General features: G+C 26.4%; 1 protein-coding gene across 1 annotated transcript; it reads left to right on the top strand.

The window, feature by feature from the left end:
- Nucleotides 1–4,414: 4,414 nt before the first annotated feature.
- PmUG01_12070500 (conserved Plasmodium protein, unknown function) lies at nucleotides 4,415–13,182 on the top strand (the record flags this gene model as incomplete). The annotated part of the gene is made up of 2 exons (XM_029006946.1): nucleotides 4,415–6,425; nucleotides 6,542–13,182. The coding sequence occupies 2 exons, from the start codon at nucleotides 4,415–4,417 to the stop codon at nucleotides 13,180–13,182; spliced, it is 8,652 nt and encodes a 2,883-aa protein (XP_028863384.1).
- Between the last annotated feature and the right edge of the window lie 587 nt (nucleotides 13,183–13,769).

Below are 13,769 nucleotides of genomic sequence, written 5' to 3'. Positions count from 1 at the left end.
AGATTATTCGTAAGTGCTACTGCGTGGTAATGGTGTGTATAATTAGGGGGAAATAATAGTGAACAAAATTAGCGAGTAATAAAGATGCGTATTGAGCGTGGGAGTTGTTCGCCTTTATTACCCTTATGTGTGTATTCTTTTTTTTTTTTTTTTTTTTTTTTTTTTATCCCCTTTTAACAGCACTTAGAAATACAATATATTACGTGTACATGTGCACATTCATATATGTTTGCAACCATTAGTAATATAACGTTCAGGCAAATTGGAGTACCTCACCAATAGCTACAACAAATTGAAAAAAAAAAAAAAAAAAAAAGGATGTGAAATAAAAAATTGGGATAAAAGATAGGAATAAAGGATAAAAATAAAATATTTGGATTAAAAAATAGGAATACAAACAAAATTAAGAACCTACAACAATTTAAGAAACTAAATACACCATTCTGCGAATTTATTAGAGAATAATTTTTGGATAGATTTTTGCAAAAACAAAATCGAATTTAAATCATGTATAAGGCATAAAAAATGTCCTAAAAAATACCGTTCTGTAAACTGCACATTTTTTGTGTTATGAAAAAATATTTTCAATAGAGCATATATATGTCTCTGTAATTATTTTTTATTATTTTCATATTAGCAGAATACACCAGTCAGGAAATTAATAAAAATATTACACAAGGAAAATTTCTTGAGAAATAAGCAAGTTTTTTTTTTTTTTTTTGTTTTATCCTTTATATTCTATTTTTTCTTTTTCTTTTTCTTTTTTTTCTCTTTATTACAGAGAATATTTTTTAGTGAAAAATATGCCAATTTATATATACACCATACTACAACTTTTTTTTTTTTTTTTTTTTTTTTTTTTAAAAAAAAACCATTAAGAGTTTTGTGTAAAGTGAATTGTTGATCGACAATTTTGAACAACAAAAGGAGTTAATTGTAGCATTCTAAAAAAGCGTTTTAACAAATATGACACTTGAAAAATGGAAAAATTTGAAAAAAAACAACCCCTCGCATTATTACATATTTTGTAGACTGTTTTGTAAGCAAATGTTGTTTCATACACACAGACGTTTTTTTATCTTACAATACTTTTTATTTGTTCTACAATTAAAAAAATAATAAAAAATAAAAAAAATGTTTTCGATAAACAGTATGACAAATTTTTCTGACTTCGCCAATGAAGCACTTCTTTTCTATATAAAAAAGAATATCCATCCTTTGCATTATTTCGATTATTTTTTTTTTTTTTTTGTTATTGTTGCAAAAAACGGTTTAAAATTTAAGAAGAGGAAAAAACAATTAAATTGCTATGTTTCGAATTTTTTTCATTTCTTTTTTTGTTCAATTTATTAGAAATCTTAATTATTTATATGGAGGACCATTCAAAACTGGAGAAGTGGACAAAAGTGCTTTTAAGTAATACTCTATATACATGTTTATTGCGTTTATAATGATGATGCATATTTTTAAACAATTTACACTATATTACATTTAGCTCGTTTTACATTAAAGATTACACAAAAAAAAAAAAATAAAATACAATAAAAAAATGTACGTATATGTATATATATGGTACTTTTAAAAGGTGTACATGTAGCGAGACAAATGATTTGGACAGATTTAATTCTCATGTTACATTTTTTTTTTTTTTTTTTTTTTCTGTTCTCTAACTGTACATTTTCTCTATATAAAAAAAAGAAAAGTTCAGGTACAAAACGGTACTTTATATTAAAACTTGAACACAAATGGTTTCATATATTTAGCATAATAATATATTACAACTCAGAATGAATGGCATAACATTTATTCTCTTGTTTCATAAATGGGCGATGTAATTACTTTTTGATTTCTATTTTATAGTAATCATGAAAAAATAAAGTAAATGAATAAAGTAAATGAATAAAGTAAATGAATAAAATGCATAAAATAAAATGGAATGGAGAATATTCCCAAGTTTCTTTTTTGTTCACCGTCAAAATAAGTTTATATTACATATATGGGTACATATATATATATATATATATATATATATATATATATGTACGTATGTACAAAAGTACAAAATGAGGGGTATTTTATAAGGATTCACGACTAATGAGCGATTAATACTGATAAATATTTTTGCTATAAAATACTACAGCTTACAACAAAATGGTTAATACAGGGTTTTCCGAAATGGTACATTTTTCTTATATAATCATTTTTTCTTTACAAAATATACAAGTTACTTCAATTTGTTTTTTTCGTTTTAAACCTTCATTTAATTGTTCTTTTAAAAAAAAAAAAAAAGGTACTCAGTAGTACTACGACTTATATATATACATACGTGTATACATACCTGTACATATATGTATATACATATTTATATATATATGTGTACGTTATATATTTGTTCGAACTTCCGCGAGACTCAGTACGCAAAATATGTAAATGGATAGAGTACTTTTATAATCTTTTTTTTTTTCCTGCTTTTAAATATATCTCTAAAATTGAAAAAAAAAAAAAAAAGCTAAAGAAGAATTCTTTTGTTACCTTACAAAAAGTATCTCATATGCTTTTCTTTTTATTCTTTCAGAATTAAATATTCCTTCAACATTTTTTCTATTGATTGTTTAAAACTACATAATTTATAAAATTCAATTGTTTTTACTGAAAAGTTGATAACTATTTTACGTGTGTATTATACGATATTACGTTCATAACATAACTGTATATGTATATTGTGAAGGGGAAAATATTAAACTTGTGTTTATTTTTGCTTTGCTCTTATATAAAAAACAAACTATTTTGAATTTGTAGTGGTTGGTACGCATAAAAACAAATATGCATATGCTTACATGAATAAATATGCAAATACAGAAATACAGAAATACCCCAATTCACAAAAGTTCCAATAAATAAATATTAGTAATTGCATATATGTACGTATACATGTACTTACGCAATGTACATTTATATACATTAAAATAAATCATATTTATTTTATATGAATTTTCTTTTTCCCTTTAAAAAGATGTAAATTTTGTAAATATTTTTTTTTCATTTTAAGGCGTACAAAAAAAATATATTCATAATATTATATATTATACGTCATATATATATATATATATATATATATATATATATATATATATATATATATATGTATATGTATGCATAAGTAAGATGCTCAAAAATAATCATAGTAATAAGGTTCATCATATATATTTATATGACATATAATGTGCATTTATTACCTCATTAAGTTATAAAAAATGCCTTATGCCTATAAGAACATATGTATATATACATATATGTATATACTATACATATATATGTATAATAATGGGGTATACTTATAAATTATATACATACAATACATACGTACGTATCTATATAATATATTTACAATAACATGGGTGCTCTCCAATAAATAAAAATAATTGTAAATGAATCATTAAAAATTATAACAATCGTGATATTTCCGAATCCCCACCAAATCAGTAATGAAAAAAAGGAAGACTGAAGAAAAGAGAAGACTTCCAAAAAAAAAAAAAGAAAAGGAAATTTTGAAAAAATTTTAATCTTTTTAATTTGTTTATTTTATCCCTACAAACTATTTGGTTTATACGTATATATATTATATATATGTATATTTATATATATATTTATTCATATATATGTATATTTATATGTATATTTATTTATTTATTTTTGTATGTGTATTTATTTATATATATTTATTTATGTATGTATATTTATGTATATATGTATAATTATTTATATATGTATAATTATTTATATATGTATAATTATTTATATATGTATAATTGTTTATATATGTATAATTATTTATATATGTATAATTGTTTATATGTACGTTTTTCACGTTCGTATATTATGAAACATTTATATCATTATACAATTTGCATAGTAGTAACCTTAACATGTTCTACGTTTTACATTATGCATTATATGTATATATGTATGTATGTATGTATATTATCAAAGTAATTGTATTTATATATTATGACATGTTCATACAAATTTATAATTAATTAACGAAGAAAATTTTTGAAAAGGCAACATTATGTTTATGCTATATATATAGAGAGAAGAGAGCAAGGAGTTTTATTACCATATTTTACGTTATAGCGTACAAACCACTGATTTTTATTAACTTAATGTTTTAACATCGTAGTAAAACAGTTATTGTGTTGTACATTAACTTGTTAAGAAAAAAGGGAAAATTATGTTTTAAGGGGCACGCGAAAAGTCTATTTTATCCTCCTTTTTTTTTCGCATAATCATTACTATCATCGTTATCATAAGTTTTCCCATTTTTTCGTCATTTCTATTTTTTTTCCTCCTCTTTTCATTTCGTTTCTTTTCCGGTTTTCCTTGTTTCTCTTTCGAATAAACCATAGAGAACGACATGATTTCACAAGGCAGGAAGAGAAAAAATTATGAAGAAGGAAATGAAAAAAACAAGAACGAAAAAATATATGATAAAGAAATAATTTATGAGCAAATACATTCAACCCCCAAAAAGAACAAGCCAAGATGTTTAGTAACGTCCAATTATAAGGATAATCTGTTAAATTATTTTTCAGCTATTTTGAATATAAGACATTTTGGAAATGATTTTAAAAGAAAATGGTACATGCACTTTTATCGAGTTTGTTTATATGATGAGAAAATGTATGGAACACATACCAGTAACAGTAGTAGTAATAAAAATGTGGATAAGTTAATTATTGATTATAATATAGAAGAGGTATTAAGAAAATTACAAAGCGTAGTAGTACGAAAACTTGATTGTGAAAATTTGTATTATCAAAAAATTTTAGTAATAGTGTGTTTATTATTTGACTTTTTTCATAATAAGAAACAAGTTAACTTGAAAACATTAAGGCATTTAGAAGGAGAAGAAGAGGATACTAAAAATACGATACAAGACCCAAATGGTAGGTTAAGGCATAATTACAAGGAGTCTAAAAAAAGATCCCTAAAATCTGTAAATACAGTTGCATATTCGAATGATGGTGATGATGAATATGATACAAATAAGGAAGATATGATAAGTAATGTTCGAAATAGTAAAACGGAAAGTAACAGAAAAGAAATATCAAAAGATATGGATAATCAGAAAAATTATTATATTATTGAATTCAAAAATATTCTATTTAGTGAAAAAAAAAAATTCAATAATATAGAAATTTTTTATCACATAACTAATTTTATTATACATAAATATTGGTATTCTCAAGAGCATTCTACGTACAATATTTTCATATGGTTTTTAAATTATATGAATAATAAATTAGAGATAAAAAAAAGTATTCATAAAATAAATGAGCAGTTAGAAATGTTTATTAATTTGCACCCCAAAATTTTCAATATTTCGCATGCAAAGAAAAAACGAAAAAAAAATGCACATTCTAGTAATTACACAGGTAGTGGCCATTATTTTGAAAATGGGGTCTTGGATTATCCGAATCTAAAAAATAGACATAAACAAATAGGAGGAGGACTTTCCGATGCAACAAATTTAGATAACAAAAATAAGCAAAATTTAGAAAATTTAAATAAGATCAACAATTTTAGTAATTTTCAAAACTCAACAAATACAGCTACAAACTTTTTTAGTAGTAGTAATAGTGGTGGCGCCTTAACACTTATGAAGAATACGAATACATCTAGTGTGAATAATTTTAGCTCACCATTTAAAGGGTTTGATCAAAGCAATAATATATTTAGTAATAAGAATAATGAAAGCAGTATATTTATGAAAAGCAACAACCAGAACAGTAGCACATCCATATTTGGAAATCCCCTAAGCGTTAATAATAATCAATCATCTACAAATAGCGGAATGTCAAAGTTTACGGGAGCCTTATCCGGTAATACACAAGCGCAAAATAGCAGTACAAGTAATAGTGATAACATGAACAATACTAGTAGTAGTAATATTAATAGTGGTGGTAGTAATAACCTTTGTAGCAGTAACAGCAATAGTAATAGCACCTTGACTAGTAATACGAATTTAGGTTTGAATAAATCCAACAATTCTGTACCTTCATCAGGAAATATATACGACATAAAAAGTAATCACAATTTAGGGATTCAAAGTAATAATAGTGTTTCGAACAGTTTATTAGATATTTCTCAGAAGAAAACTTCAAACATATTTGATCCAAAAAATGCTGCTAGTAAAAATATGCCAAATGTTAATTTAACTCCTAATAGTAGTAGCGGCCTTTTTGGTTTTAATAATAGTGAACAGAATTCTTCAATATTTGGAAATGTAAATTTTAAGGATAATAAGAATATTTTCTCATTTACTAGTAGTAACAGTAATAATAACAGTCAGAAAAATAGCATATTTGAAAGCGCACATGTGAGCAACGCAGGTAATAACAATAGTAATAGTAATACAACTAATAGTAATAATAATGATAAAAACGCATTAAGTTTTACATGTACATATACATTTTTGTGTCCTCTTGGTAATAAAAACAAAGATAACTCATTATTTTATATTTTTTTCATTTTATATCAGATGGAGCAGTAGCAGGAGGAAACCTCATAAATAACAGTATGAACACAACAAAGGTTTCGTTGAATTCTAAATCCGTGTTTGAAAATGATATGAACATACAAAAAGCAAATATTTTCTCGAATATAAAAACTAGTGATACTATTTTTAACAGTACCAATGGTGCAAGTGCTACGGTGGGTCAACCCAGCATTTTTGGAACACAGTTAAATAATAGCACAAATCAGGGTCTTTTCAACAAACCAGTTAGCGCTTTTGCAAATATTAGCAGTGTTAGCGGTGTAAACAGCGGCAATGAAAACAACGGAAGTACTGTTAGTAATAATACAAATGCTGCTTTAAATTTCCACAGTAATAATATGTCAAACAACAACACAAGCGGGAATATTTGTACGAACACAACTCAAATGAATACAGGATTATTGCAGTTTAACTCCATGAACACATCACAGAGTACAAATAGTTTTGTTAATCTTTTTAATAATGAAAATGGATCAAAGGAATTATTTAAAGATTTAAAAATATCAAATGATACAGGACCTAAATTTACTGTTAATAAGAAACCGCTATTTTCAAAACGGACGTCAAAAAGCTCACTCCTTACACCTAGTACTTTAAGTCAAGAAAATAATATATTTAGTTCATTATATATGAACAAAGATAATTTATTAAATAGTCAAGAAAAGCCAATGAAGGTTATATTTGGTCAAAATAACAATAATAATAACACTACAAATGATAATTCAAATGTATCTAGTACAACAGGTATTACTTCATTTAACGCATTATCAAGCAGTAACAACAATATCACTGGTAGTACAAACAGTTCCCTAATGAATAACAGTGATAAAGGAAATGTATTCAATCCGAGTAACATTCTTCAGACAAGTACAAATAAAGTCATTTTTAACGCAGCAGGAAATAGTAATACCAGCAATAATAATAGCAGTGTTTTTGTTAACAATAGCAGTAGCATTTTCGGTACTACGGGTAATAACATCTTTGGGGGAAGTACCAATGATAAGAGCAGTGGTAACAACAATAACAGTGGTAACAACAATAGCAGTGGTAACAACAATAGCAGTGGTAACAACAATAGCAGTGGTAACAACAATAGCAGTGGTAACAACAATGGAAATAGCAGTGGAAATAATAACAGCTTTGGGAACAGCCTTTTTTTTAATTCTAATGATAGGAGTAAAAATGAAATCAGTAACCCACCTAATTTGAATATTCCGATTAAAAAATTAACATTAGAAGAAAGGAAAAAAAAAACTACGAAAAATAATATGTTATTGTTATTTTCAAATAACAGTACTAATAGTATTTCTGATTCAAATAGTTTAACCGCTTCGTCCTTAGGTGTTATATCCTCTACAAATAATCTTTTAAATAACAGTAATAATGTGAGTAGTGTTAATCCTTTTAATTTTAGCTCCTCACAAGATAATAGCAGTGCTACAGTTTTTAATTTAAATAAAAGTACATCCTTTGGTGTAAATAATGAGCAGACAAGTTTTGGTAATAAACAAACGTTATTTGAATTTAATAATAATAGTTTGTTAAGCGCGAAGGACAATAATATAGACTCAACAAATAATACGTTACTGAATAACACTACGGATAGTGCCAGTACCAATGTTAAGAATAATTTGTTTCTTGGTAATACAAAAAATGAAGAAGAGAAAGAAAAAGATGATGGTGTATCTAGTGAAAATAAAGTAAAAAATGTATTTGGAATAATTACCAATAAAGAGGAAAAAAGTAAAGATGATGGGGAAGAAGCAAATGATACAAAAAAGGTAAAGTTAGAACAACAGGATGCAAGTTCTACTGCAAAAAAGGACAGTTGTAAGAATAAAGATGGTTATCAAGAAGGTAATCAAGAAGCTAATCAAGGGAACACATCCATTTTTGGCCTTGGTAGTAACAATGATACTAAGGAGAACACGTCCATTTTTGGCCTTGGTAGTAACAATGATACTAAGGAGAACACGTCCATCTTTGACCTTGGCAGCAACAATGATGCTAAGGCTAAAACGTCCATCTTTGACTTTGGTAATAATAACGATGATAAGGACAAAACATCCCTATTTAGCATTAATATGAATCAGGAATACAAAAATGTGACTCCTAGTTTTGGATTTGGTAATAAGCTAAGTACTGATAAAAGTAATATTACCATGTTTAATGAATCTTTGAATAATAATGAAAAAAACAAAACATCCATTTTTTCAATGGACAGTACTAAAGAGAAGACAAGAGAAATGTCTTTTCCTAATACAGGAAATGAAAACATTTTTACTATGATGAATACTAACAATAGTGGGGGAATTAGCATGATTAATGGCAATACATTAAATATAGACCATTTTAATGAAAATAAATCATGTGAGAATATAAATTATGATGATGTAAAAAACAGAAAAAGAAGAAGAAATTTTGATATGGAAGAACAAGTGGATATAAATGAATTTCGTACTAATTCTGTTGAATTTAAGGAAAAGGGTTTCTTAGATGATAAGGATCAATGGGGACTAAATAATAGACAAAATAAGATAAATGCAAAAAAATCAAGTGGTTATAATAATTCCTTTAATGTAAATGATTCATATAATAATGAGGATATGTTTTTTAAAAAAAGTAAAGTTGGTAATGCATTAAGTGATACGAAAAATATTCTGAACAATTTGAATTTTAATAATATTCCAAGTAAGGACATACTATGTGCATCAATAAACGAACAAAGAATAAATTCAAGAGAAAATAATTTAATCGAAAAAGATGTTTTAAATAATGTGGGTACGATGGTATCAAGTAATAAACACGTAGGAAATATCTTTAAAAATGACGATTCCATTTTGGGTGCAACCACGATGCACCACGAGGCGGATGAAAAGAAGAAAGAGAATTTTATGAGGAATCATTATGATACTAAAAACTATCAAAATAATAGTAATTATGATGGTAATTGTGACAGTAAATATGGTAATAATTATGGTGATACTTATTATGATGACTTTAGTGAGACCAGACCCTTTGGCAATACATCAGATGCACATGAAGAGAGGAAGGTCCCATTTCAAGAGAGTTGTAATAACAATAATAGTGGGAACATGAACGAACAAGATGATTCGTACCTACAAAATCGTCAAGAAAAGAAACATAGAGCAAATGGGTCGTATGATAGAATGAGGCTGACCCAGAAACAGAGGGAAGAACAGATTATTTGTAAAGAAAAATTGAAAATGAACGAATATTTAATGCAAGTGGAGGGTGATAATAATATCAATAATGTTAATAGTAGCAATATCTATGGAAATAGTGATATGTTTTTTATCAACGATGATGACAATAATAACTCACGGGGTAACAGAAAAGAGTACATGCCAATACTGGATAAAAAAAGCTTAGAGAGAATTGTTACATATAATAAGCAAATATCTTTTGATGATATTGATGTTGATTTAGACAAAGATGTAATTGATCTAAATGATTTAAGACACCATTTATTTTTGTGTGCATTAAATTTTCATTTAAATTATTGGGCAGAAAAAGTTATATTGTTTTATCCTCATAATGAAAAAATTAATAAATATTGCAATAAAATTATTAAAATTAAAAATCAATTTGACGAAACGTATGATTTTACTCTGTTTGAACAAATACATGTCTTATCAAGAAGATTATTAAAAACGTTAGATATAAATTGTTGTATATATGAAAGTGTATTATTCCTATCAGCTGAAAATATGTATGTTTTAAAAAATGCAAAATTATCATTATTTGATGCTTTTAATATTTATCATTTTTGGTATCAAAAGAATAGTTCTGATATCAAACGAAATTTTCAAAATTTTATGTACACCAATAAAATTTATCCATCCTACTTAAACTATTACATGAACTTGTACAAAAATTATAAATCATTTAATTGTAAATATTCCCTAGATGAGGAAAATAATAAAAAAGTGAAAGGGAAAAACAAAAGGAAAAAAAATTCTCATATTAAGCAAAATACTAGTGTCCGTTCCTCTTCCAGCATTCGAAACAACTCTTTTGTTTCTGGTGCTAATTCGAGAAAAGGTGCATCCGATTTGACACATCGGAAGAAGAAGTCAAACGAATTAAGTGATCATGCATCAAGTGGAGATGGTCAGCATTCAGACCGTTCGCGTTGTTCATATCACGCAGATCGTGCAGACAGTGCAGACAGTGCAATCCGCTCAGACCAGTCTTTTTCTGACCATGAGTTAAAGCGTAGAAGGCGAAAACTGTGCTCTAAGGGGAATAGAAGGGAGGAGGAGTTTGACCAACAAAGCAGCGATCGAAACGATGTGGGGAATTACGATCAAAATGATGATGAGAGTGACGAGGAAATTTACGATCAAAATGATGACGAAAATGATGACGAAAATGATGACGAAAGTGATGAAGACAGTGATGAAGACAGTGATGAAGAGAATTATGACAAAAGCGACTATGAAAGTGACGACACAAGTAACCACTACAGCCACAGTGGTTACGACAGTGATGTAAGGGTGCAGAGAAAAAGGAAAGGGAAAAAGAGGAAGAAGCAGAAAAAGAACACACCTGACGAAAACAACTTGATAGATATTCTGAATTCAAATAGCAGCGATATATCCGATGTGATGGATAACAATTACAAGGACGAACCATTTAACATAAATATAAAGGAAAAATATATTTACCTGTCAAAAGGGAAAAAGAGGAAAAGCAAACTATTCCTACCCGCACATATAAAGATAAAGAAATTAAGTGCATGCGAATGTATTTTACTAGAATTAATTCTAAAAAATGATATCCTAAATGTGTTGAAAAAATATAGGATTTTTAAAATGGAAAAATATGAATTTTTATACGTAAATTTAATTGCTATGTTAAAGCATTATAATTATTTTTCTGCAGAAAAACTAGAAGAGGATGCAATAGAAAAACAAGAAATAAATAAATATTCATCAGCCATAAATGGTACAAATAATAACTTAAGAAAAATTAGTAACCACTTAGATAATAATTGTATAAAGACAAAAAATGATAAAATCAATATTTTAAAAAAAATTTGTGATAAAAATTTATTATATTATATTAATATGCAGTTAAAAAATATATCCCATTTATTAAGTTTTAACGAAATCGAAATAGCATGTGCTTATTTAAATCATATAAAAAACAATCTATATGTTATGTTTCAAATGCCTATTTTATTATTTAATCTATTATTTGATAAAATCGTTACCTCATATAATCATTTTATTATCCTGGAAAACTTTTTTAATAACTCTTGTTTATATTGTGATTTCAGATATGAGTATATCTTTAAAACCAAGATTGCTTATATGCTTATAAAAAAGTTTTTTGCCTTAGATGACATAGAAAATTCGATTAACTGTGCATTATATTTTGAACATTGTAGAGTGAAGGCTCAGAAAAATAACATATATAATGATTATATTTTTCATAAAAGTTTAATAAATGCTTACATAATTGTTCATGAAGATATTGTACCAGCAGAATGGATAGAGGCCAAAAATTCCAAAGATGGAGAACTAAATGACATGAACAATTCAGAATATTTAGATTATTATTCATTCTTTTTTAAAGATATATCTAAATATATTAAATTTCACATTATGGACAAAATAATAACGGGCAATATTTTTAGCTTACATAAGGAGGAATGCACGAACTCCGATGAAAGGAAAGCATCAATCGATAGGAGTAATAGAGGCAGCCACAGCAGGAGTGACAATATTGGTAGTAGTGCCAATAACAAAGGTAATACAGGAAATTACAATAGCAACGGAGGAAATAACAACAATAACAGCGGAAATAACGACAGTAACAGTGGAAATAACGACAGTAACAGTGGAAATAACTGCAGTAACAGCAGAAATAACGGCAGTAACAGCAGAAATAACGGCAGTAACAGCAGAAATAACGGCAGTAACAGCAGAAATAACGGCAGTCAGGAGGAAAAGAAATTTTCGTGCTATTTCCTCTACATGGTAAACAAGTCATTACTGGACGACCTGCTTAATATTTATTCTTCCAAGGGAGAATATTTTTATAAACGCGGTTCATCAGCTTTGATAAATAATGTATTTGTAAAAGATTATGATAAAGTGCATAATAAACACTTCCATATGTATGTTCAATTAGCTAATATAAACAATTTTATGAAAAAATTTTTTTCTGAATATATCAATTTTTTTAAAAAAAAAGAATTATATCATATTGATAAAACAAAAAATGAAGATGAAATTATGGAAAATTTAGTTAATGTAATAAAAAGTAACGGGAAAAAAATTGCTCTTGTAATAAATACTTTAGTAGAAATTATAAGAAATATTGAAAAGCGTATAATAAAGGATGTAAATATTTATATAACCATCAATATACGAAATTTAATAATTGATACTTTTTATTTATTTAAATATATTTTTAATAACAAAGAATTCTCTTTAAATCTTGTTGATGACTTGTATAGAAATCTTGTATTGTTCAATGACATAATAAATTCAGCCTTTTCAGATGATCTTCATTTTTACCCCAAGGAACAAATTAAAGAATTGTACATATTTATAAAACACAAATTCACACATCAGAATATGATAGATTGATACCTTATTCCGTCCTTTCGTATTCACGTGCCTTTCGTATATTATATATATATATATATATATATATATATGTACATAAATGTACTATATACATATATAAACATTTCACGGCTTTATCTTTTTTTTTTTTTTTTATCACTTTAAACTTTTCATTATTTTTGTTCGACTTTCCATTTGCACACCTGTCCATGTCTTTTCTTATTGCCATTTCGTTTTATTTGTAAATTTGCAGATTATAAATTATATATATATTATTTATGTAGTTACTTGTAATAGTTAACAGCATATTTGTGTACATGTACGATCTGTGTGTAAGTACGTAATTTTTTTGCATTTCACATTTGGAAGTAGTTTTTTTTTTTTTTTTTATTTATTATTATTTAATTTTTTATGTAAATATTTCATTATATTATGTTGCATAAAATATGTTTTATCGTGTTACCGCATTAACGCGTTATCGTGCTATAGCTTTATCTCTTTTCTTTTTTCATTTTTAAATTATCAAACATATTTACTTAAAAAAAAAAAAAGGAATTGTAGAAGAAACATTTTATATTATATTGTAAAAATTGGATTATAATAGTAAA

Source organism: Plasmodium malariae (genome assembly GCF_900090045.1).
Source record: "Plasmodium malariae genome assembly, chromosome: 12".
In the NCBI taxonomy this organism is placed as follows: domain Eukaryota; phylum Apicomplexa; class Aconoidasida; order Haemosporida; family Plasmodiidae; genus Plasmodium; species Plasmodium malariae.
The sequence above is the reverse complement of the archived record's forward strand: the minus strand, read 5'-3'. Positions and strand labels throughout refer to the sequence as shown.